This window comes from Cladophialophora carrionii (assembly GCF_000365165.1).
Source record: "Cladophialophora carrionii CBS 160.54 unplaced genomic scaffold supercont1.6, whole genome shotgun sequence".
NCBI classification, from domain to species: domain Eukaryota; kingdom Fungi; phylum Ascomycota; class Eurotiomycetes; order Chaetothyriales; family Herpotrichiellaceae; genus Cladophialophora; species Cladophialophora carrionii.
The window spans coordinates 1,878,373-1,902,731 of NW_008481831.1; the positions used below are offsets into that span (position 1 = coordinate 1,878,373).

At 54.4% G+C, this 24,359-nt stretch overlaps 10 protein-coding genes across 10 annotated transcripts; 5 read left to right on the forward strand and 5 right to left on the reverse strand.

Moving 5' to 3' along the window:
• Positions 1 to 1,025: 1,025 nt before the first annotated feature.
• Positions 1,026 to 2,229, forward strand: G647_07641 (uncharacterized protein; the record flags this gene model as incomplete). Its single annotated transcript, XM_008731954.1, has 4 exons — positions 1,026 to 1,133; positions 1,208 to 1,589; positions 1,637 to 1,953; positions 2,011 to 2,229. The coding sequence occupies 4 exons, from the start codon at positions 1,026 to 1,028 to the stop codon at positions 2,227 to 2,229; spliced, it is 1,026 nt and encodes a 341-aa protein (XP_008730176.1).
• A 1,298-nt stretch (positions 2,230 to 3,527) lies between these two features.
• G647_07642 (uncharacterized protein) lies at positions 3,528 to 5,447 on the forward strand (the record flags this gene model as incomplete). Its single annotated transcript, XM_008731955.1, has 1 exon — positions 3,528 to 5,447. The coding sequence occupies one exon, from the start codon at positions 3,528 to 3,530 to the stop codon at positions 5,445 to 5,447; it is 1,920 nt and encodes a 639-aa protein (XP_008730177.1).
• A 762-nt stretch (positions 5,448 to 6,209) lies between these two features.
• On the forward strand, positions 6,210 to 8,174 carry G647_07643 (uncharacterized protein; the record flags this gene model as incomplete). Its single annotated transcript, XM_008731956.1, has 3 exons — positions 6,210 to 7,475; positions 7,622 to 7,853; positions 7,966 to 8,174. The coding sequence occupies 3 exons, from the start codon at positions 6,210 to 6,212 to the stop codon at positions 8,172 to 8,174; spliced, it is 1,707 nt and encodes a 568-aa protein (XP_008730178.1).
• A 1,107-nt stretch (positions 8,175 to 9,281) lies between these two features.
• Positions 9,282 to 10,193, reverse strand: G647_07644 (uncharacterized protein; the record flags this gene model as incomplete). The annotated part of the gene is made up of 1 exon (XM_008731957.1): positions 9,282 to 10,193. One exon carries the CDS (start codon positions 10,191 to 10,193, stop codon positions 9,282 to 9,284), a length of 912 nt encoding a protein of 303 aa, XP_008730179.1.
• Positions 10,194 to 11,259: 1,066 nt separating this feature from the next.
• Positions 11,260 to 12,676, reverse strand: G647_07645 (uncharacterized protein; the record flags this gene model as incomplete). Its single annotated transcript, XM_008731958.1, has 4 exons — positions 11,260 to 12,086; positions 12,140 to 12,302; positions 12,356 to 12,564; positions 12,616 to 12,676. 4 exons carry the CDS (start codon positions 12,674 to 12,676, stop codon positions 11,260 to 11,262), a joined length of 1,260 nt encoding a protein of 419 aa, XP_008730180.1.
• A 939-nt stretch (positions 12,677 to 13,615) lies between these two features.
• G647_07646 (uncharacterized protein) lies at positions 13,616 to 15,307 on the reverse strand (the record flags this gene model as incomplete). The annotated part of the gene is made up of 1 exon (XM_008731959.1): positions 13,616 to 15,307. The coding sequence occupies one exon, from the start codon at positions 15,305 to 15,307 to the stop codon at positions 13,616 to 13,618; it is 1,692 nt and encodes a 563-aa protein (XP_008730181.1).
• A 720-nt stretch (positions 15,308 to 16,027) lies between these two features.
• G647_07647 (60S ribosomal protein L32) lies at positions 16,028 to 16,603 on the reverse strand (the record flags this gene model as incomplete). Its single annotated transcript, XM_008731960.1, has 3 exons — positions 16,028 to 16,258; positions 16,387 to 16,503; positions 16,556 to 16,603. 3 exons carry the CDS (start codon positions 16,601 to 16,603, stop codon positions 16,028 to 16,030), a joined length of 396 nt encoding a protein of 131 aa, XP_008730182.1.
• Positions 16,604 to 16,876: 273 nt separating this feature from the next.
• G647_07648 (uncharacterized protein) lies at positions 16,877 to 18,001 on the reverse strand (the record flags this gene model as incomplete). The annotated part of the gene is made up of 3 exons (XM_008731961.1): positions 16,877 to 17,375; positions 17,425 to 17,891; positions 17,945 to 18,001. 3 exons carry the CDS (start codon positions 17,999 to 18,001, stop codon positions 16,877 to 16,879), a joined length of 1,023 nt encoding a protein of 340 aa, XP_008730183.1.
• A 603-nt stretch (positions 18,002 to 18,604) lies between these two features.
• G647_07649 (uncharacterized protein) lies at positions 18,605 to 19,459 on the forward strand (the record flags this gene model as incomplete). The annotated part of the gene is made up of 1 exon (XM_008731962.1): positions 18,605 to 19,459. The coding sequence occupies one exon, from the start codon at positions 18,605 to 18,607 to the stop codon at positions 19,457 to 19,459; it is 855 nt and encodes a 284-aa protein (XP_008730184.1).
• Positions 19,460 to 23,258: 3,799 nt separating this feature from the next.
• Positions 23,259 to 24,149, forward strand: G647_07650 (uncharacterized protein; the record flags this gene model as incomplete). Its single annotated transcript, XM_008731963.1, has 2 exons — positions 23,259 to 23,455; positions 23,495 to 24,149. 2 exons carry the CDS (start codon positions 23,259 to 23,261, stop codon positions 24,147 to 24,149), a joined length of 852 nt encoding a protein of 283 aa, XP_008730185.1.
• Between the last annotated feature and the right edge of the window lie 210 nt (positions 24,150 to 24,359).

Genomic DNA, 24,359 nt, shown 5'->3' on the forward strand with positions numbered 1-24,359 from the left:
ATCGATGCGACATCTTTTCCCTAACGCTCACAACCCGATGCAAAAGTTTGATTGGGGACCACCGTTGCGGCATGACGCCGCAGCGCTGAACACACTTCCGGCGTGTAAGCACTCCCAGCGTGTAGCACTCATGGTCGACGCCTCGACGATATGGTGGGGCGACGGGATTGTGTCGTTGCATTCTTATGTACGCCTCACGTGGCTCTGTGGCTCTGTGGTTCTGTGAGACGGATAAACAAAACGACCAGGTTGTCCTGACGGATAGGTCCCATCCCATCCCATGCCTCACGCTTGCTGATGAGGTGCCAGGGGGAGTTTGTGGAGACAATGTCCTGCAGGGTTCACCGCGAGTGCAAGCCCCGTTTGTAGTATACTGTACCTTTATGTACTTGTACAAACAACGGCGTCCCGGGACGAGCACAGATAATGGGCAAACGCTGACAAACGCGCGGTTGACAACACATTAGCAAGAAAAGCCGGTCACTGCTCTCTCGTGTTCTCGTGCTTATCATATCTATGCACGCAAGAAATAACCCCGGTGTGAAAGTTTGTCGCAGAGTCCGGGGTCTCGATGCCAATCTGGTTCTGAACATCGCTCGGACTTTGTCACTCTGAATGAACGTGATAATCACGCTCGGAAACCAAGCCAGAGAGGTCTCGTCGTGGCTGGTCGACCTCGTGATATGGTGCCTTGGTGACATTGAAACGGCGTGTACCATTCAGTTGAAGGTGCCATGTGGTGAAGTGAAAGATCGTGCTGTCTGTCATGGTGCGTGACGTGACAGACAGAGAGTGACATGGGAAATGTCTGTCACTGTCACTGGCCTACTGCCGCTCATAGAGATCGGCTACGGAGCGGTCTCAGGGTATATAAACATGTCGCGACCCACCATCGAGCTTATTATCTGGAATTTTCGACAGCAGACACCTTACTCACCTTTGGGGATCGTGTAGGTTCGACCTACAAGTCGCTCGGATTGCACTGTCTTCATCATCCATCTCAGCCATCTTGGCCGACCGATACAATGGCGGAGTTTCAGCAACGCCTTGGAGGGGGAGAACTGCATCGCGCCGGAACAGTCCTTCAGCAGGCCAAAGGCGGAGTCAGAGCCGGAGCCAGAGTCAGAGTCAGAGTCAGTCGACACCACTCAGACAGCAGTCACACTCCTTCCACGTCTTCCAGGAGAGCGATTGAACGAGTTTCCAGACGCTATTCCTCCTCATCTATGGTACAAAAATCCACCGCCTGCAGCCGGCCAGGTTGCTCTGTTCCACGAGATGCCATTTGGGGAAGCTTCCCAGAGAGATCCGCAACAAGATCTGGGATTACCTCGATGTGGGGGATTCTGAGATCGATATCACGGTGCGCATGCGCTACCACGGCCTCGTCTACCCTCCCAGATTTCGATTCCGGGAAATCATCCGGCTCGTCGGCGTCTGCCGGCAGATGAGGACAGAGGTCTTCCAGATCATCGAGAGGAGCGTCGTCTTTGTGCAACGGTCGAGCAAATTTCTCGACGAGTCTGTTGCGCACTTACGCGGAGGGAACATGCTCCGACGCATTGTTACCTGTACCTGGAAGAAGATTGGTTCTTGTCAGCTTACCACGAAACCCGCTCTGCCCTGGTACTGTCAGAGATCTGCGACAACCTGCCGAACCTCGTCCACTTCCAACTGAGGACCGACGAAGCCAGGCGGCACAATCAGGTCCGAGAATTAACGCGCGATCTTTTGCGCTTCGGAGCATTCCTGGTAGCGAGGCATCGAAACCTCGACATGCTCATCTGGCCAGGCGACTCGGGTCAGCCGCACGAGCCAGGACAGAGAGGGGTCGTCCTTTATATCGACGTGACTTTGTGCAAACACTTTCGCGACAAGTGGTTGTACAGGACCACGCCGCCAAAGTACCTGAGCAAGGAGGACTGGGAGAACGACGACATCAGCATGGTTGATGTGAGTACGAGTTGTTGCGCGGGCTTGTTCCGGCGTCCTAACTGACTGGGGTTGCAGGATCGTTTGTTAAACGCCACGATACTGCGACGACTTCACTTCAACGACATCCTTGCCTTTGAAATCGACGACTTCGTCATCGACAGAGAGAACAACGCAACCTCGAAGATTGACGAGGGGCATGATTATTTCGCCCAAGTCGACAACGAAGGTTATTTAACCCGAGAACGGCGCCAAGAATTGGGCAAGCGCTACGTTCCCCGTGGATCGACTGATTGACATCTGCGAGAAGAGGATGTTGAGGGCGATGAACAATGGCACTTTTCAGATGCGGGCGGCGGGTGCTCGTCCGTCTCGTGGTCGTGGGCGTGGCCGGGGTCGTGGTGGGCGAGGCGGGGGAAGAAGTCGAGGAGGCGCGAGAGGAGCTGCGCCTGGTGGGCATTAACATGTGGCGTCGGAAGGTGTGAATCACGGTGAGGCTGGCCGCGCAGATTCTAGCGCTGGTGCTCATGCTCGTGTTCGAGGTCCGGGTCGCGGGTCGCCGCGTGGCCGGCCAAGTCGAGGAAACCGTTGAAGAGCTTCCACCCATGGCCGAGGCAATGACGAGATCTAGCTTGAAAGCGGATGAGCAACTGGTCAACTTGATCTGCAAAGGGTTTCGGCCTCGCTCTGTATCACAAACCTTGCACAGGACGGTGGCTGTGTCTAGAAGCGCGCAGATCGAGTCCAGACTAGATGTGCAGAAATATCAACCCATACTTTGAGCCGTGTCTGCATGTGCACCGTTGTCGTTCGAGATGTTGGGCCGCGATGGTGTATGGGTGTCTGGGCTTCGTGCGGCATGAGGGCATAAGGGCATGAGGGCATGTGGTGGGTGTGGTGGTGTGTGGAGGGTGTGTGCAGGGTGTGTGAGATCTACTCGTATCTCGTAATCCTGCTACTAATCAGAAAGGTAACTGAGGCGAGCGCCAAGACCGACGTCGCTCAAGCACACAGACTTGCACGTGACTATCCCATCGGTCATTATTCATTTCGATGCTTCCCCAGTACGCAGCACATGTTTCACAAAACCACGCTTCATTCAAAGGCTCCTACACAGCACTCCGCTCTCAGAATACTCAACTCGTTCTTTCGACACTGCGCCATTATCGCGATCACATCATCACGTCGGAATCGTGGCGCTACCCCTAACCGCCCAAACTGGAAGCTCGTCTCCACACGCATGGCCAGATGCTTCGATCCGCTCCACTTCGGCTCGCAACTTTTTTCAGGTCTATTTCCTCAGCCAGCCACATGGCAGATTCCTTTCCTATTGCGGCCGATATTGTTGTCGCTAATGAAGACTCGTGGCTTTTAAGCTTCCACCCGCTCATACAGGGTACAGGCTTGACAGCGCAGCGCGTGGTGCCAAGATGTCAAGAGCGAGACTGCTAGCTAGTGAGCTCGACCAGCTCCACCCATGGCGATGGAGCTGCGTCTGCATCTTTTCTTAAGAGCATGAATTTCCCCGAGGCGTCCCTCATGGCGCCGGCTCACTTTCGTCGACGTTCCTGTCAGTGCCGAAGACTGCGTCAATCATGGACAATTACATGATCAAGAGCGAACAAGATGCGTATCGGCGAGAGTCGAAGAGGACAGGCGTACAGATTACCGAGCACACCGAGTCCGATCAAGAAAGGGACGGCTCCAGCCACGGGGATGACCCGACGACGCCCAGCGCAATCTCGAGATTGGAACAGCTCATGGAACGATTATGGGCCTTTGAGATCTTCGCCCTGGTCGTCAGCACACTTGCGCTGCTGGGCCTGATCATTCTCCTCCGCGTCACCAACGGCCAGAAAGTCCCCAACTGGACGATCAAACCCAAACACACGAAGCCGTTCACCGTGACAATCAACTCCGTCATCTCCATCTTTTCGACTGCTGTCAAGTCGACGGTGCTCATCCCTGTCGCAGCGGCAATGGGAGAGTTGAAATGGATGTGGTTCAACTCGGGCCATCGGCTCACAGACATTCAGGTCTTCGAGAGCGCCGCACGTGGCCCGCTTGGAGCTGCGATCATGCTGTGGAGTTTCCGCGGCCGTAGCCTGGCATGTCTTGGGGCTGTGATCATCTTGGGCTCTCTCGCACTCGACTTTGGCTTCCAGCAGCTCGTCACTTACCCGCTGCGGCCCGTCAACCTTGGACCGGCCACGATCGCACGGACAAACGAATACTTTGCCTCCCGTCCTGGCTGGATCTCTGGTACACCCTTGGCCGAGCAGCCTATGGTAGCCGCAATCTACACCGGCATGTATGGTGATGGCAAAAGCTTTCCAGTCACTCCAGGCTGTTCCACTGGCAATTGCACCTGGATGGAGGACTACACGTCGCTGGGATTCTGTTCTCGGTGTTACAGCACCACCGACCAGATTGTCAAGCAGTGCGGAACGTTCAACTATACCACCTTTGACGAGAACGGCGAGCCACTGGTCGTAGGCGATCCCATCCCTTACTGCAACTACACAATGCCATCAGGACAGTTCATCGCCGGCGTCAACCTGACCCAGGGGTACGTGGATCCCGTCTTCGTCGATATTGACGATAGCCCAGCCTCTGAAAAGACATATTTCGGCAAGCCACTCACCGCCAACGTGGCTACCTTGTCAGTCATGCGCGCCGAGTGGCAGAGTGTTTACGACGATCAAGACAGGTTCTACGATAAAATCATCGCTGCCAATGCAACCGAATGCGGCATTGATGCCTGTGTGATCAAGTACCACGCCACTCTGGAGAAGTCGAACTTCACCGAGATGATCATCGACACCTTCATCAACGAGACGGACCGCCAAGTCTTCTCAGAGGGAGATGCAGGCTACACCATGCCCGTGTATATACATCCGCCACAGTCATGGACGAACCACTCCAACGTCAACGACAGCAACATCTACTTCCTCGACAGCGTCACCATCCAAGCACTCCGGTTCCAGTTCAACCAAAATGCGAACCAGCTGCTCTGGGGCGGAAGGTTTATTGACTCCATGCGCGGACAAGTCAGCGTTGACAATGACTTTGTCGCCTATGTCCGCTACCTGGACGAAGCAGGCATGAAGGATATGATGTCCTCGCTGACTTCAAGTATGACGCAGCGCATTCGGACGGCGCCCGGAGCAGGCACCAACTCGTACGGGCCGGGGCACAACACAATCGGCATCACCACGCAGCATATGCCGCACGTGAATGTCCGTTGGGGCTGGATTGCGCTTCCTGCCGCGATCCTGCTCCTCAGTGCCCTCCTGCTGGTCTGTACGATGATCGAGTCGAAACGCCAAGGTGCCACAATGTTGTGGAAGAGCAACGCCCTCGCACACTTCTACCACCCCTTGACCAAGGAGGGTAGAAATAGGCTGAGAGATGCGCACAGCGCGAAACACGCCGAGAAGATTGCCCAGGATATGACTGTGAAATGGCAGGTGACCGACGAAGGTGGCCGTTTTGTGCCTATCAATGGCAGTTAAAGTGATGAGATGAATTTATAAAGACTAGAGTCACCGACCCCCTTTGCCATCCCTTTAGAATCGGAGAGCAATATATGCCGCGGGAAACGACATGAACGACACACTATTGGTAATATATATCGAGGTTATATCAACATCCTTGCATGAGACAACCTCCCTAGCAGGACCGGCCAGATATACGTCTATTCTCCTCACTTGTCTCCATCTTTACCTGTCCATGACAATGTACCGCTGTCTCCTTTTTCACGTGACTGAGACCACCTCACTGCCGGGCTCGTACGGAGTACTTAAGCCTCCATCTTCCCCGGTCACCCCGGTCACCCCTTTCACCCCGGTCACCCCCGGTCAAACCTCCTCGTTTTCTCCAAATGCATCACAACACGGCACTCGACCGCACGCCTCCGCAGTTTTCTCCAACATCAGCATGATCGTCGACGACTATTGTGTATATGGCCGGCAATTCGGTAAAGACGCCATAACATAACATGACACGGCACCCATTGGAATGTTAAAATATGCATATATGTTTGCTTGTCTTGATGTAACTTTCGGTTCTTGACATTTCGTATTGACCAGCCGCTGTTGAGATTACATGACTTGTGTATGGACAAACATTACGGACAACCATCAGACGTTTAGACACTTTACTCGAACACGATGGGCTCAATCGGCGACATTGGAACAGGCGGCCCGGCCATGGACGTGCCCGTATCTGCGTCTGTCAACGGACACAACAAGGCCGACCCGTCCATCACGATCCCCATGCACAACGTGCCGGCGTTCACGCCCAGCAAGAAACTGCGCGTGGTGACCATCGGGGCCGGGTACAGCGGCATGATCTTCGCGCACAAGCTGCAATACACGTACGGGCCGGAGTTTGCGAGCCTGGTCGAGCACACCATCTACGAGGCCAAGCCGTGCGCAGGCGGCACGTGGGTGGCCAACACGTACCCGGGCGTGCAGTGCGACGTGCCCAGCCACATCTACGTGTTCCCGTTCGCGCCCAACCCCGAGTGGTCGCACTTTTACTCGACCGGTCCAGAAATCCGGGAGTACTTCCAGCGGACGGTGCGCGAGTGGAACCTCGACCGCGACGTGCAGTACAACACGACGGTGGAGCGGGCGGAATGGGACGAAGAGCGGGCGCAGTGGCGTCTAGAAGTGCGGCGGCGGGGGCAGCAGCAACACAACGACGGTGATGCCGCCGATGCCAACTCAAGCGAAGGCACTGACACTTCCACTGACACCCGCGTCGAATGGGCCGACGTGCTGGTGTCGGCGCGCGGCATCCTCAGCCACTGGCGATGGCCCGACATCCGCGGCCTGCACACGTACCGCGGCCACAAAGTGCACAGCGCGGCGTGGGACCACACGTTCGACTACTCGCACAAACGCATCGGCTTGATCGGCAACGGCAGCAGCGCGATCCAGATCCTGCCGGAGATGGCACGACTCGCCAACACGAGGGTGACGTGCTTCCAGCGCACGCCGACGTGGGTGGTGTGCCGACACACGCCGGCCAAGCTGGTGGGCAGCGACGACCCCAGCCCCAACCCGGCGTACCGCGACGAGGACAAGGCGCGGTTCCGCGGCGACCCGGCCGCGCTCAAGGAGTACCGCAAGCGCATCGTCGGCAACGTCAACCGCGGGTTCCGCATCTTCGAAAAGGCGTCGCCCGAGCAGGCCGAGATCCGCGCCTTCGCCACGCGCCAGATGGCCGAGAAGCTGGGCCACGACCCGCGCCTGTGCGCCATGCTGATCCCGGACTTCGAGGTCGGCTGTCGCCGCGTGACCCCCGGCAACGGCTACCTCGAGGCCTTTACGCGGGACAACGTCGCCCTCACGCAGAGCCACATCGACTACGTCGACGAACGTGGCATCCGCACGATGGACGGCCAGTACTACGAGCTGGACGTCATCATCTGCGCCACGGGCTTTGACGTGTCGAATGTGCCGCCGTTCCCCATCGTCGGCCGCAACGGCACCGATCTGCGCGACAAGTGGAGGTATGAACCAGAGTCGTACCTGGTGAGTACCACCTACCTGTTCTTCTGTATGCAAGCTACGAGTCACGGGCGATATGCTACGAGCGATATGCTACGAGCGATATGCTACCGGCGATATGCTACGAGCGAGCCACGGCATAAACAAAAGCCAAGCTAATCTTTACCCAGTCCGTCGCCTGTCCCGAAATGCCCAACTTCTTCATGTTCATGGGCCCCAACGCCACCATCGGCCACGGCTCGCTGATCTACAGCCTCGACTGGACGGCCGAGTGGATCGTGCAGTGGCTGCGAAAGCTGGCGAGGGAGGACATCGCGTCCGTGGCCCCCAAGCAAGACGTCGTCGACGAGCTGGTGCGCTACGGCGATGAAGTCATGAAGACGCTGACCTGGACGGGGAATTGTGAGTTGTGTCTCATATGTCGTATATTTCGAGTTCTTTTGGTTCTTCTTCTCTTCTTCACTTTCCTACTGACGTCGACATCTCTGACACACTCTCTCTCCCCCTCTCGCAGGCCGATCATGGTACAAGAACAACCGCATCGACGGGCGCGTGACGGCCACGTTCGCCGGCAGCGCCATGCTCTTCCGCGAAATGGTCGAGACGATCCGGCCCGAGGATTTCGACCTGCGGTATCGCTCGAGGAATCGCTTCCGCTTCATGGGGAATGGCTTCACCAAGTTTGAGCTGACTGACGGGGTCGATCTCGCGTGGTACGTATGACGCTTGGGTTGCGGAGCGGGAGCAGGAGGAGGAGGAGCTGGATGAATGAATGAATGAGCACGAACAGGAGTAGACGTATAGTAAATCATTGAATCGGTAGAAGACTTATATATGATGCATAGACGCAGGGAGCGGGAGCAGGAAACTGGAGGGAGGATGAATGAATGAGCACGAATAGGAGTAGACGTATAGTATATCATTGAAGCGGTAGGACGATCGATATATATAGGATGCATACTACCCGACACGACACTTTCAGCTTGGTCGGCACCTTGGACACACGGTTTGTATTTGCGCCTGCGATCTGATCAGACTGGACAGGCGAGTAAACGGCCGGGAAGAAGGGTTTGTCCGTAGAAAGTAGATATGCAAAAGGATGAACGTCATGATTAGACTGCTAGGAGCGAAATGCAATGGACATGGCACACAGCTCGTACGTCTGCTAGGTATTGCCACTCCGGCGTTGCCGTATTACCTTCCTCCTTACCTACCTAAATACCTACCCGCTTACCACATATCAGCACCGACACGGTCTCCTGCCTGAGAGTTTCATTCTGGTATCCCGCATAATGATGGGCTTTCTCCGATGGGTTGCTTCTCCATGTACCTCCAGAGATGTGCCCTGTCTGTCTGCCTCCGCTCCTGCCTGTCTGACTCCTCAGTCACAACCGTTCAAGCGTGGGAATCCCGGCTCAGATATGCGAATTCAGTGGCCAAGCACTTTGATGGCCGGCCATTGCTGCCTTCATTGAGGGCGCCTACATCAGTCTCGCCTAGAACCGATGTACGATTTTTGTCGAGTGGTGCGACAGTTCAGAAGGCCCTGCTGATATCTGTAACCTCGATTTCTGCATCTGCCGTTACGAGTGTCAAAGATTTCTGCCTGCTTGGTGGCAGTATATCTGTTCGGCTCTCTTTTCGGGAGGCTCGTCGGTCAAGTGAATGCCCCGTCCCAGAATAGGTGTTCTCTATAAGCGTAAAGGCCTTAAGGTCCCGTGTGGCAGCCGGATGAAGGGATGACGGCTGATCTCCTTGATGTGCCGTGATGCGTGGCAAAGATGCCTTCGTTGCGGCACTTTCGCTTCTCGAGGCCATTTTGTGTTCACTTCAATCCCCTACCATGCCTCTGGCCCTCTCGATCCTCTGCATTTGCTTCTCCAGCTTGTCCAGCCTCTTTCGCTTCTCCACGTCCCGCTGCTCTAGCACTTTGACCCTCTCTTCCAATTTGGCTCTCGCCTTCCTCTCGCTCGCGACCATCTCATTCGCCTGTCCGAACAGTTGTGCTGTAAGTTCTTCCAGTTCAGTCTGCGTCTGTGAGAGGTCCGACTCAGCACGTAGCCGGAGGGTGCGCTCTTGTTCGAGGGACGACTGCAGAGATACCAGATTTACCGTGCTTTCCGGAGCTGACAGCGTGGGCTCCGAGTGGTTCGATCCACCGCCAATGTTGAAGAAAGGCGTCTTGGGAGGGGAGAGCGTGCTGGAGTTGTATGCGGCGGTGTTCTGAGGGAATGTGTCTGTTGCGGGCGTCAAGGGCGGCTGGCCTGCACTGCTGCCATCCCTCTTGCGGCCGGGCAGAAATGCGCTCAAGCTAGCGAGCCGTGACTGGTGCTGTTGTTGTGATTGTGGCGGATTCGGCCCTGGCGTTGTGGGGGCTATGGCCGGGCCAGGACCTTCGAGGGATGGTCTGCTCAGCACTGCAGCCTGCTCCTGTGCTTGTACTTGTGCTTGCCCTTGCTGTTGTTGTGACCGGCCATACGCATCTCTTAGAACCCTAATCTCATCCTCGTAGTCGGCAAGCTTGTCCACGGCCGCAGCGGCTTTGGAGTTGAGGAGCCTCACTTGGGCTTCGAGGTCGCGAATCCGACGTGTTGCTTCGACCGCTTCCCTAGAATGATCAGACGCGGCGGCGAGGTGGTAGCCGCACTGCGGACACAAGGCCTCCGCGGGAGATTGGTATGTGTTCGTAGGTTTTGCAAAGGGAGCGGCCATGCTTGTGCTACTGAGGACCGATGTCGCCATGGCACATGGCTAGACTGTAAAGATAGAGATTCTGAAGGACAACCAGGCCGGACGACGAGGTGGCCTCATTAGGTATTTGGGTGACAGGACTATGAATATACGTGGTAAATATAGCCGCCGCCAGGCAAACAATCGCCGTGACTGGGACTTGGCTCTGTTGGCGCCTGCGTCCGGGAGCTGAAGCGACATACGGAAGTCAATCCGCACAGGAGGAAACTGCAGCTAACAACGGGGGCATATCACGAACCAAATAATGGGCTTCGGGTATTCATGACCCGAGCCCTGAATACAGAGTACAGCAGGTGCCGTTGCGCAAGACTTGAGATCTGCCTCACTCGGTGTTTCAGCGCCGGTGACGTGGTTGGAGACACAGGGAACGCAGGGTTTGAGTCACGTGCCTGCGAATTGCCCGGCAGACCACGTGCTGGGTTTCCTCTCCCGCTGACAGATGGCGCTCGAGTTTGAACCCATATCCTCCTTCGACAGTCCATCATGAGTCCCAGTGCATCGCCTACTCCAGGGAACCGCTACTCCAATGCGAGATCCAACTTGCGACCATGTATGGAACTTCGTCCTGGGGCAAAAGACCGCAGCAACTCTCTGGAATGCGCGGTTCGGAGAATTTCTCCCATGCGATGAAGCTTATTGCGAACTGGATTTCCATTGGCAATGCAGAAGCTTTTCTGACAACCCAGCTCTGGGGCTAGGCGGGTCTCTGCTGGTACGAAACTTCGAGGCCGGAACGTGGACTCCTCTTGCTCATCTAAATCCGGTTTAAAAAGAGGAATGATGACTCGAGTCGGATCCTCGATCCAAGGAAACGGAGGCTGGTAGGATCCTTTCGACGGTTGAGGCCTGGAGGCTTCATACATCTGTTGTGACTGGATCATGCCCCTTCCCCCTTAATTGCTTCAGTCTCCCGATAACGAAGCTTTCTCTTGCTAAATTCCAACCACTGGTATCTCAAAACAATAATTTGAAAAACAACGCAACAGCCCTCGCATTAGCTTTTAGAAGAAATAAGGTATCGCGGCACTTGGCATGTTAGCATGGGACCGAGGGAATATCAAGCAGAGAGAACATACGCAATAGCCAAGGTGGCCGTAACACCGAGAACCGCTCGTGTCCTCACCTTCTCTCTCTTCAGCTTCTCTTCCAACACTCTTGCCTTCTTTGCCGGCTGCGCGGGAAGTTCGGCGTCGATGTCGCTGGGCTCTGCTTCTGCTGCTTTGCGCTTCTTGGAAACTTTGGGAGAACTCTCCAGGGTCTTGGCCTCCTCAACCATCTTCCTGGCTGTCTCGAGCATCTTCTCCGTGTCTTCAGGTAGAGGCAGCTCTGGTGATCCTGCTGGCATCTCCACTGTAACATTCGTGTGTGTAATCTGGGTGTTGCCCTCCAACTCGACTGTCTGATCCACCTCAACCTTGACCGTCTCCGACTCGGCGCTTGTCGTCGGCGGGGACGGTAAGACCGTGGTTTCGGGAGATGCTAGTTTTGAGTCGGTCCCTTCCGCGGACACCGAGGCAGCGTCATCAAGGACCGACTGTGCAACAGATGCGGCATCATCCAATGCCGACTGCAGCGATGCGCTTGCCGCTTCGGCATGAGCAATATTGGCTTCCTTCTGCGCTTTCGTCTGTCTCTTCCTAGGGGACGCCTTCGCTCTCGCTGGAGTCCCTGCTTTGCTTGGCGACACTGACCTCGTTCTCCTTGATCGAGGGCCTTTGGTAGATGCTGGGCCTTTGGTCTTGCTGGGAGGTAGATCGGGAAGATCGAATTTGGGAGGTGCTGCAATTGGCTTCTTAGTGCTTGAAGGTGTTTGAGTGATTTCCGTGGGATCAAGAAGCGCGCGAATCCAATCGCTCAAGCCGTATTCCTCGGCGAGTTCAAGCGCTGCAGGACCAGGTCAGTTCGAGGGGCTCCAAATATCTGCGACGCATCCATACCAAAGTCGGGCGAAATCCAGACATTGCCAGCGACCTCATCTTCGCTGGTCGCGTCAAGGCCTTTCAAATAGTCGCGCTCTTCCTTCTCCTCTGCATGCGTAGCCCAGGGGAAAGCGATCTTGAACATGCCAGTCGCGCTGACGAACCCATCTTTACTTCTCCTCTGCGATAACATGTCAGACGTGCCGTTGATGCGTTCGCTGTTTGGTTCCGTACCATGAGGAAATAAGTCTCTGGGTGAGCTTGGTTCGACTGCGACGCGAATATCTCGGAGCCCGTCAGGTCTTCTGGGAGAGGAGCTCGCAAATGCGCATATTCAAAGTGGCCGAGATTCTCCGCCTTTGTCGCATTCGACGTTCCGATCTGCCCAGGTTTGACAGACAACTTCGTCTTGCCCAGACGCCTGCGAGCGAGGAGCTCTTCATCTACAGATACATGTCAGTCTCGAATCACTTCTCTCGCGCAGAATGACTGACGAGCTGGCGCTGAGCCGGGCGCAACAAGAGGATTGCGTTTGACGGGTAACGATCGCGCCATGGCCTTTGAAGAGTGTGGTGTCTGTCGGGGCTGGATTCAGAAGAAAGGAAGGAAACCCAGCGCGCCGCAAAGAACAGGCAAGATGGATGTGCGGACGAGAGCACGGGAGGGCGCGACAGCCGGCAGCGCTTCCGGGTCAGGTCGAGTAATTATTGTTGAGTACGAAATTCAGATAAGGAATGCAAGAAGTACGACTTGTCGCTTCTCACTCGGAGCAAGAGGAACGCGACAACACAGAAGGGGAAAGACAAAGTGAGGCTACCGAGTAGCGCAATTGGGAATAGCAATGATCGGGGAGATGAGATGCACTGGGAGTCGGACGGGCTTGACTTGGAGCTTGAAGGTTGAGGGGGGCTGGGCTCCCGGGGCAAGCAACCCACAACAGCATCACCCACCACCACCACCACCAGTAATTGGTACGGAGGACCTCACCCAGACCTCGTACGATGCTACTCCGTAATATCTCTAGCTGTCATGGTGTGATGACGACCTGACCCTGACCCTTCCTTTCAGGGGTGCAAATGCTCCGGATGGCTCGGTGTGCATCGCCGTCTCTAGCTGGAGTGCCTGGTCCCCTTCCTCGCCTACTGTACGGAGTACTCCGTACTCGTAACGGATCACTTCCCAGTCTCCTAATTGTCACCGAACCCTTACTTCCTGAAGAGGTCCGGTGCACCCATACCACATATTGGCTTCAACCAGTAGAGGGCCTGCTGAATCAAGTACGCGAGGAAGAATGGTCCGGGCTGGAGACAGCTCATAATGTCCACAGAGAATCGCGCCAGTAGTCCCTCGCCGCGTGTCCTCGCTTGAGGTCTTTCCGGCGCAAAGCTCTTCAGCACACTCTGGTCGCAGGCAGCACGTACCATCACACTATGTACTTTCCCTTCCCCGGCATTGTATTGCGCACGAGCTTGAGACTGCGGTTCCACCAGCGACTCACTCGATCTGGCCTTTATTCTTCATCAGCCCTATGCGGTCCTTCACCTTCGCGTCTTCCCTCTCGTCGCCGATATCGAGAACCTCGTCGCCTCGATACTGCCAAGCTCCGATGTCGCTGGGTCCGTCACAACCATCTGGTGGTAGCGCCCATAGCGGCACAGGACTCCGGTAGCTCCAGCTTCCTTCAGCAACGTCTGCATAGGACAGTGCGTGGAGATAGATTCCTAGCTCGTGTGGTCCCGGGTCCGAGTACAAAGGAGTGTCGCATATTGAACACTTTTCGCCCGTCATTTTTTCCCCTTTGCGCTTGTTATAGTCGGCCACCATTTCATCGTGCGCCTTGACAAATGCACCATACTCAGCATCGGGGTCTCCGCCATTGGTGGTGGGGAGCGATCCCGCGTGCAAGGTACCAGTGGGCAGTGGCTTGAAGTACGGACCTGACTCTGTTGGACGGGGTGACTGCGACGCCTCGCTCAGCTTGACAGCTGCCGAGACAGTCATCTGCTGCGTCTGGTCTACTAGTTTTGCTAGTTGCTCTTGCTCGTAAGATAGCGAGCTGGCAACCTCGGTCTTGCCTATGAGCTTCAACTTTGCTACAATCTCCTCATCGTTCTCGCCTGTCGACTCGTTCTTTGCAAGGTTGGGACCAAAGACAGCCCTGTTGCTGTAGATCGGATCGTTTGTGATCGGGTGCCCCAGGAATTGCAGATGTACTCGGATTTGATGCGTTCGCCCGGTCAAAGGAAGGCAGTGAACGATGCTGTATCCCTCCGTTTCCGTTCCAGGTACTGCCGCTGCAGGCTGTGCTGCTTCGTGTCCGTTTGACTGTGCAATATTCAAATTTGACATCGTTGGTTGTTTCGGTTTCGTGGGATAATATGCCAGCCGTCTGAACAACGTCTTCGCCGACTTCCCGCTTGCTCGCGCACGGTTGAGACCGACGATCGGACTGATCTGTAGAATGGCCTCCTCGCACTTCACAATACCACCACGCATAGAGTCACCATCCCAATCTTCTCCGTCCGGGAACCGTCCTTTGACTCTGGCAACATACTCCTTTCGCATGGTCCGACCTCGTAATTTCTCACTTATCATCTCTGCCTCCTTGCTTGTCTTCCCGATGAACATGACACCGCTGGTGAGTCGATCCAATCTGTTGCAGGGGAGAGGCTTGAAGGAGAAATGCCGCTCGGCCTTCATGATCTCAACCACGGAGTTGTAGTTGTACCGCCCAGCCGGATGAACAGGTACACCGGCAGGCTTATCTATGACAATCATTTCGTCCGTCTCATGGATGACTCGTATGGGCTGCGCGGTCACCGGGGGCTCATGCCTGTGCAGGGTATGTGAGATGACATCGCCATTTTGAACAATGGTGTGGACATCATTACAAGGCTTGCCATTGATTGAAATCCGGCCAGACTCTATCGCTTGCTTGTAATATTCGCGGGTGCGGTCGCGAAACTCGGCCGCGAATATGTCGAGGATTTCACGCCCACGCCATCGTTGTTTGCAAAATGTGTTGTATGTGTAGTGGTATGGAGCGACCCGCCGCAGGCCATTTTCGAGGTAGTATGGCCGAGGCCATGGGTCGCAGGGCGTCACCGCAACCGCCGGTGGATCTATGAGCGGTTTCCTATCATCGTAGAATGGAGAGGGTTTGATCTCGGTCGTGGTCAGGGCCATGCTAGGGCTTGGATATCGCCCGCGCTTTGCCAAGTAGGCAAGAACTCGTGGTGAGGGAGCCAGCGGTGGGTGGAGGAGCAGAGGAAGTCCTGCTACCGTGGCCTCGACGGGACTATGGCAGGATTGTACTCGTAATATGAAAAAGAGGAGTCAGGGCAGGAAACTGTCTGGTGGATCGTGCTTAAGCCGCGCCGTAATTGCCGCAGCCTTGTGCCACTTTTCGATCGTTCGCCTACAAGGCCACTTCTTCTCGGGATATGGGTTGTGGGAAGCTCTACGTCTACCGTGTACTCTTGGAATGCACATTTTGTACGAGAAGATGAAAATATTTCTGACGACGTCACATGTTGAGAGACAAGAGCAGCGAGGAGGTCATTATACAACAAGCTCCAACCAAGTTAGTAATCTGAAGGAGCCCTGGGACGCTGACGCCCATGAGGTTGAAATAGAGGATCTGCCTGTGCATTTACCGGCGTGATGGGTCCAACGACCAAACTGCAGCATGAGGGTTGACGGTATCTTCAAACTTGTATCGATTCTTTTTTGTCTCATGTTGGTTGTTGCTCCGCGCCTGTTATTTTCCATGCTCCCAGGCCATCGCAATGAAACCAGTCCCTGTCATCTGTCGTAGACCTTTCTCGCTTAAGATGCTTATGAGAATCTCTCATGCAAACCATCTCCATCACAGTCGCAATATCACAGCCTCCATTCCCGACCCGCTCACGACTCGGTGGTGATCTTCGCCTTAGGGTTGGTAACCTTGACACCCAGCGCCTTCGCCTTGGCGACAATTTCAATTCTTTTCCGTGATGAAACAGCAGATGCGATTTCGGCGGCGTAGGTTCGGTTGTGCATCAGGAGGAGTTCGACATCGCGGGTGTTGTGCACGAGGAAAGCCTTGTGACCGGAGGGCATCATGTGTCTGGTCTTCTTGTTGGAGCCGAACCCAATCTGTGGATTCAAAAATCAGCCTCTGCAATTTTGTCCTTGCTGCCTATGCCCGTATGTGTGTGTGCGTGCGCGTGCTCGAAAGGCGCTCATCCTTCCCACTCGAAATTGGCTTTGTGTTTGCAACCTACCGATGGCATAACCATTTGACCCTTAAACCGTCTTCGCACTCGGTTGTCGATACCCTTTGGCTTTCTCCATGCTGAGGGAACGCACTTGAACCGGTCGGATTGATGGCGGAACCATGACTGCACATGTTCGTCAGTGTTTGCGTACGATTCGTGTCCAGATAATACAGACTTTCTTGTGCTTTTTGACGATCGGGACGTGCTTAGCTGAGGAAACCATCTTGCCTGATCGTCTGGGGTTGAAATGGGCGATTCAATGGTCGTAGTGTGTCGGACACGGGACTCTCAAAAGTTCGAACTGGATTTCGCAACGCCAAGCCAGATTTCTGTGGGCGAGAACGCTCCCAACCGAATCTGGTTTAGCGTCTCACTTGAGCCTTGTCACGTTTGTTTACACTGAGCTCAAATGCTCTTGCACGCATTTTCTGCACAAGTAGGCTCGCACTGCCGCTTATCTCCTGCTCGATCGTAGCTGACGCTCTCTTCGTTGGATCTACCATTCCTGGTGCTCCAGCTTGATCGCAACACCTCCCTGCTCACCACTTCTAAGCATAGCCTCGATGAGCTCCAAATCCGCCAGCGCCTCCTCCGGAGACTGTTGCTCATTGACTTTTCCAGCAGCCAGCGCTTCTCCCCACGCCCTCACCTCAGGTGGGACCCCCGATCTCTCGTCTTGGATTTCTTCGGTCTTATCGTCAATCGTGACCTTGTTGCCCGAGATGCTGACGAATCCATCCTCACAGCCAACAGCCCATTCGCTTCCCTTGTGAGTCGTGCCGAATGATATTGAAATGGTGCCGACTGTGCCTTGCTTGCTCTTTGCCGTCCCTTCCACAGTGTCGACCGGAGGCAGGTGCTTCTGGAGCTGGGCGGAATGCGCCGACAATGATACGAGCGGGTTATCCTTGCCCAACATCATTCTGATGCCTGCGGTGAAATGTACGCCTCCGTCCAGGAGAAATCCGCCCTGGTGAGTAGGAACTTTCCGCCAGCTGTACAGTGATCAACTTCCATTCGACCTCGATGCAGAGATTGACTTACTCGGTCTCAAAATATTTGCCCCCGTCAACCAGCGTTTGCATTCGCAACCGGAAGGTCAACTGCCTCCCTTTGCCCTTCACAGCCTCGGCCGCGTGGACAAACGAATTGGTGTATCTGAAATTCTCAGCGACACCCCACGTCACCCCCTTCGGCTTGATTTCCGAGTGATACCACTTGATCAACTCAGCGGCTTGCTTGACGTTCTCGGCAACCGGTTTCTCCGAGAGAACATGCTTTCCCACCGAGAGCACTTTGCAAATGTACTCTGGCTGGTTCTTGATGGGCAAGGCGATTATGACCGCCTGAATGTCCGTTCGAGCCAGGAGGTCGTCCAGTGACTTTCCAGCACCGGAGTCGTCAGAATAGAGATCAACCTGTGACTCGTCGACTTCCAAGGTTTTCGCAGATTTCAGAGAGCGGGAGTAAACCGCCTTCAGGGTCAAGTGCTTTGACGCCTCCACAGCCGGCTGATTTGCATATTATCAGTAGACTGATCGTAAAAGCCTTGCTTGTTACTCACTTTGTGTTCTTCGCGAGCGAAGATGCCTCCTCCCAGGATAGCTACTCCAATCGTCATGATGGCGGTGGAATGTGGAATTGCGACCTTTGATGACCTTCAATTATCAACCAAATTAGATGACAGTGAGCGTCAGTGTTGAATTACTCTGTCATTCCAGCGCCTTTGAAGTAATTTAGCCTACTTCATGCCGGCACATCTACGGGAATCGCTCCGTAGCCGAGATTCAACCAGGACCCGCCGCGTCACGTGTCGGCTGCCCCCACCACGAATTCCGTGCTGCTGTAATGTCGTCATTACGCCGACGCGAACTCCAAATCACGACTTACAATCATCACCGTTTTGAGTTTCTTGAATTTCACGATCTGAAACAGGTGGCGAGCAGCATGGCGATAGGGAAAACCCAGCCGTAGCCTAGGTCAGGCACGTCAGGCTATGGGCTCGGTTCGACGCTGCTGTGCGCTGTTGTTCTTCCCTTCTACTTTCCTGCATTCACTGGCGGCGAAGCGTGCTACGTCCGTTGTCACCGCTGGATCCGGTGATTTCTCATTAATCTGCTGCCCACCCAGCTGCACCTCAGGACACAATTGCTCGCTTGATTAGACCTTTCTTTTGGGCGAGGTCGATGACAAGCAAAAGTGATTGATTCCAGGATATTGGAACATGACCTCTCAAGCGTGTCAAGGTGACAGCACACAACTTTCGTTGCCAGAACAACTTCGCACCGGAACGCGCCAGAAGCATCATGTCCTAAACACGCTGGTGATGGCACATTTGCCGCTATGTCTACCACCGCATGCCGACAGACCACTCCACTACGCCAAAGGCATGATACTCTACGGGCAAATATACTCTGCGTTTGAAGACTTCATGACAGTACAACTTGCTTGCAGCCGTGCAAACCAACGGCTGGCTTGGATGTACCAGAGCATGTATTTGCCTCAGCTCTTAAGGAAGAGTCGATTGCAAAGTGATATCGAAGTGTTAAAATCCCGGCTGGGGCGCAGCGAAGCTGAGGACCTTGAGTCTCTGGCTCAAGAGGCGGAAGTCTTCTATCGGAGGGTCAAGAGCTCGTTACTGAGAAGACCGCACGTCCTGCTCGCTTATGCTTGGACAATGTACCTCGCTCTGTTCAATGGTGGTCGATGGATCAGGAGCCGGCTTGTCTCAGCCGGCGTGGAATTCTGGCTGGGTGAAGCGTTACCGTTGTCGTTCTGGGAGTTTCCGGACCACGTTCATGCCAATGTGGAGGGAGAACAACTCAAAGAACAGTTCAAGATCGGCTTCTCAGCAGCAGCCTCGGATCTGACAGATGATGAGAGACAAGATGTGGTTGAGGAAACTAGCCAACTGTTTGACCTGTGCTCAGAAATGGTGGGATTTTTGGATCGGAATGTGAGGACAGAGCCCTCACAAGAACTGTCTGCCGGGTCCTCGCCATATGCGACCCCTCTAGTGGCCAAACAACCACTCGAATGTATACGCTGTCGCCAAACCTGCGAGGGACGGCCTAGGTAGCGTCTGCCCTCTGCTCGAAACAGCAACAAGCATGATACAGAGGGATAAACTCGGAGCTTCAGGGTGAGGAAACTGAACATGGATGCCTTGACACAATATGAAGCTGAAACGGTCTGTCATACTGATCCTTTCTTGAATGTGTCGCTGTTCGCCCTTGTGCTGCCCAACTGACCGCATAATGAATTGTCGTTTGCTTCTGCTGGGCCATTGAAGCCCAGGTATTTGTCATACGCGAAGAAGCCATTCAAGGATGCTTATGCAGCTGTAGCGATCTGCAGCGGTGCTGCTTGGCAAGGCAAGCTCGAGGCAATGTTCAGGAAGAATTTGTTTGCTTGCCGAAGCAAGAAGCAACAGAAACACGGGCCATAGGCCGGCCTACTCTCTTGATCTTCCAGCGACGAGTTTTTGTCGGATGAATGGATTATTTGGCGTGTTGGCTCTTCCATTCTGTCTATTGCCGTGCCATTATTAATTTGAGTATTTCGCGGATTATTTACCAGCAACAAAGTTTCGTCGCTCTACACGTAGAACCACTGGGTTCGTGGGGCAAGTAGAGGCAGAAGATCCATGCTTGGCCGCAAGGATGTCGAAGCTGCACTGGCTGACTGTCAGTACTCCGTACTTGAAGCCGTACCACGGAACCCGTACTAGTCTCGAGATGAATCGAGCTTGCACCATGGAGATCGGCAAGAGATTGTTGAAAGCGTCACCAATGCTTAATACTTTGTTCACCTGTTCCAAACCTTCGACAACGCTGCACGCATCATTATGGGGGAAGTATGCATCGTACCTCGTATTCGGGCTCGCTAATAAGATCGCCTCGGGACGGCCTCGAGAGAAGACAGATTATTGGCCAAATGGAATGCATTACTGTGCGCGAGTGCTGCTTGAGACAGCACCATGCAACCGGCCAAGGCGCCCGAGACTCATTTAGAGCCGGCCACTCCCCGGTGGTGGGAGGCCGCTTAAGCTGCTCTGGCTGTCCCTGCTGATCCGGGGTAAGGGGCCTGTGCACCTTGAATTCCCGTTGTCGGATCTTAGAGTTTGGGGTCAAACAAGGAATAAGCTCAAGGTTTTGATAGTTCTCATGTAATTCAGAAAGTATAACCATGTACCGCGTGTTCCGGGACAAGAATTGCACATACGGAGCCATCGCTGTTTTAATTCAATGCACGTGGGTTGAAAGAGACCACAATAGCAATTTTTCCTTGAGTGTCCGTGCGGCGGGTACAGTACGCGAAAAGCGCCCCTGTTGAGGCTTCGACTTTGTTGAGGTTGGTGTGCCAGGATTTCGAGCCTTGGTGCAAAACGGAACCAAGCAGAATGTGGCAGCCAAGCGACGCAGCGTGGGAGTGCACAGGATTGCCACGAGTCGATGGTGTCTAGCTAGACGAGCTTGCCTGTGTTCGAGACGTTTTCCCAGGCCCTTGAACGTCTGGCGAACAGCAACGACATCAACAATGTCGCCGTTTACGTCTGTGTTCTGGGTCAGGAAACAACTTCATTGCCCCAAGTAAGAACCCATCGGCCTCGTTCTCGTCATGAATGGTCTCGCAACAATCGAATAAGACCGCGTTTATGTACGGAGTACTGTTTTTGTAGTGGCATCTTTGTGGAAGGGATGGTATCCCGCTACGGTAAGTTGTGGACGAATTCCCCTTTCACCACCGTTTTGAGAGGAAATCACCTCCTGGCTATCTTCCTCTCGCTTCAGCGTGTCAAAAGCCGTCGCTCGTTTGCCAATTGGTGCCTGGATGAAAACTAACAGGCATGTTATGACTTCTTCGTGCAATAGAGCCGCTTCAGATTCTCTGTTCAGCTCTGTCACCGGATTTTGCGAGGCGCCGAGGGATTCGTCAAGCGAAGTTGCAAAAGCTCCAGGTGGAATGAAACTTCAAAATGGTGCCAAAGCTCCCCACTCTCCCCAGCACAGGGGAAAGGCTTGGTAGCCTGCGTGCATGGTACTCGTAACTCGTACGTAAATAGTGGGCGACTGCAGCTCGCGTGGCTCAAGCTCGCCTATGACAGAAGCTACCGGCGCAATTTGCGCCCGAAGAAGTAACAGCCACGGGCAAGTCAGCAGAGGAAAAGCGCAGACAAGGACAGAAAGGCCGAGCCAGAATGGAAGCAGTGCTTAAGCCCATCATACAAACGCCCTTCTCTGACGAGTGGCACCCATTCGACTCCTGTCTGTTGAAAGGCAAGCACGATTCTGTGCGAACATGGGCAGCAGAGTTCGACTAATAACGGTACCCAAAGTGACACTTGGCGCTGTCGCGAAAGGGCTCTCCCAGCATCTCAAAAGCGCCGATCATCGGCAGCTCAGCGGTTGTTGCATCCCCAAAAGACAGGATCTCCCGGATCCTGCAGCATCTAGATAGATAACCTGCCGGTTCACAAGTTACAAACATCAACATCATTCCACTCGCACTCTTTATACCCAGCATCAGCACTGTCGGCTGCCGGGGTTGACACATGCATTGTACCCGAGGAGCTGGATTGTCCCGAGGCCACAGCACCGGTTCTCAGGCGTCCTTAGCGAGCTCTTTAATTGGGCCCTAGCTGAAACCTACGCACGGGCTCTCAGGCCTAACTTGAAGCAGCTTTCCTGCAGCTTCTCAGTTGGGCTGTCGGGGTCGTCTTTTCATGGTCGACAGTGCAGATAACGGCGCTGCGGGCGTCCCGACGTGGTGGTCGAATGGTACCGCTCTAATCGAAATCTTCATGCAAAGAACTCACCGGCAGTGCGACTTCGCCCCGACCACTCGCCTGACGGTGTTTGACCATGATCCGCCTATCCCTTATCTTGGTTCCTGGTCCTGAATCATGCCGTCCAGGCTATGCTCGCGGCCATGACTCTTTAGCGTTGAGCGTGCTCCTCCGTTTCCACATGATTGTTAGCCATGGAGTCAGCTTCTTAAGTAGCTCCTCCGTTTGTTGGTTGGGGCAGTTGCTCCGCGAGCCTAGACACTGGTAGCTGGCAGCCTAGAGCATGCCGGGCCCCAGACTTGTCTGTGTTTTCAGTTCTCGGGTGCGCTTGATGCGTCCTCCAGCATCATCGCCGGACGCTCCAAGGTCAACTCCACGGGCCACAATCCACGCCCCGTTGGTTCTCCTCTGCCTTTCTTCCTCTTATCTCCACACCTTCAGCACTGCTCACATCTTCCTGTCTTCCCACTCCTTCTGTCTCTTCAGCGCTTCAAAACGCCCTTCTCTCATATTGTCTCGACTCGACACCATCGGCTGTCCACAGTTTTGACAACACTTGTCGATTCGTTCTTGTCGCTGAATGCCGTCCCTCGAATTTACATACGTAACTGGAGGTTTGCCGGCACTAGCTTGTACAGAGTGACGATCCCTCAGATTCGAAGCACCACTCGCTGGATTATAACGATTTCGGACATTGCACCTACCTATCTTGAGCTTTGTGTCGACTCCTGCGCTCCCCGTATTCCCAACATCACACTGATCCCGTTGTGCGAAACCGTCCTTGTTCCCGGAAGCACGCTTTTGCGAGGCGTCTGTGCGAGTCAATGGGTCGCAGTTTGGAGGCGCCCAGGATCCTGCTCCCCGACAAGTCACATTCCAATCCACACGCTCGGAATTCTACCACCAATAAGTCTGACACCTGACGTTGGTTCTTGACCATCTTACCAATCCCCCGGTACCTCCAACACCCAATAAGCGTACCACGACGCCACCTGCTGCTGCTCCCTCGTTCAACCCATCGCCTTACCACTAATCACCCTCTCCCTGCTATGGTTCCTCTTCTGTCAGACCACTCACTCTGCTTTATCCAATGGGAAACAGAGACACACCATTCAGGAAGGGATATAGTGCATTGAAATCGGCCTGGGATAAGTTGAGGGGACCCTTCAGACCCAGACTGGCCGACACACAACCTGCCAGTGCTGCCACGACGACTGCACCTACTGCGCCTATTTCTGTTCCTCCGGAGAAAGACCAAGCTGCGCATACGCCGAAGGAGTCAGTTGTGTCGCCTGCTTCGTAGCCATTGCTAATTTTTCTTCCTAGGGAAAACCATTTCGAATTTATACCTGTTCTTGAAGTGGACGACGAGATTCCAACCTCGATCGAGCGAGTTGGTCCGCCTCCAGGACCACCGTCGCATACCATCCGCGACGATCTACAACAAGAGAGCCAGATGCCGCTCAGCAGGGTCGAGGCGGTCTTCGCCCGGTATCACCTGGAACTAGACGAAACCGAATGGGACAGACGGCCTAAAGTCCCTCATGAGAGAGTCCACAAGAGCATTCGAATGAGGGTCAGATACACCTGTCACAACTGTTCAACCACCTTCGGCCGAGACAGAGTCTGCGTTGGATGTCAGCACCGTCGTTGTAGCCGATGTTCCCGGTATCCGCCCAGGAAGGACAAACCGAAAGTCCTACAAGACACGGCGGACGATGGTTTGCCTCAACCTCCAAATAACGCATCCCTCACAAACGCCGACAGTGGGACGTGTCACGAATGTCAGACTGGCTTCGAGATCTATGTCGAAGAGTGCCCCAACTGTCACCACAAGATCTGCGATAGATGCATCCACCAAGCATCAATCACTGTGGAACAGAGCCAGGCTCGACCTTCCCAGTCCAGACCGGCAGCAACACCGGACAGAGACGCTGAACAAAGGGCACCCATTCAAGACGAATCAACAGCAGTAAGCTAGCATTGGCTTGTGCCTGCCAGTTATTCGCACAACGTTGCGACTATCCGAGCATTCTCACGATGCAATGACGACTTTTCTACGACCTGTCTTCTGATCTGAGCGTTCCAGTTTGAAAACTTTACAGATTGGTGTTTGACGGTGTTTGATTCACAATATTCCCCCTTTGGAGACTGGATTTCTTTGAGCGCAAAAAGCGGAAATGCTTGCTTG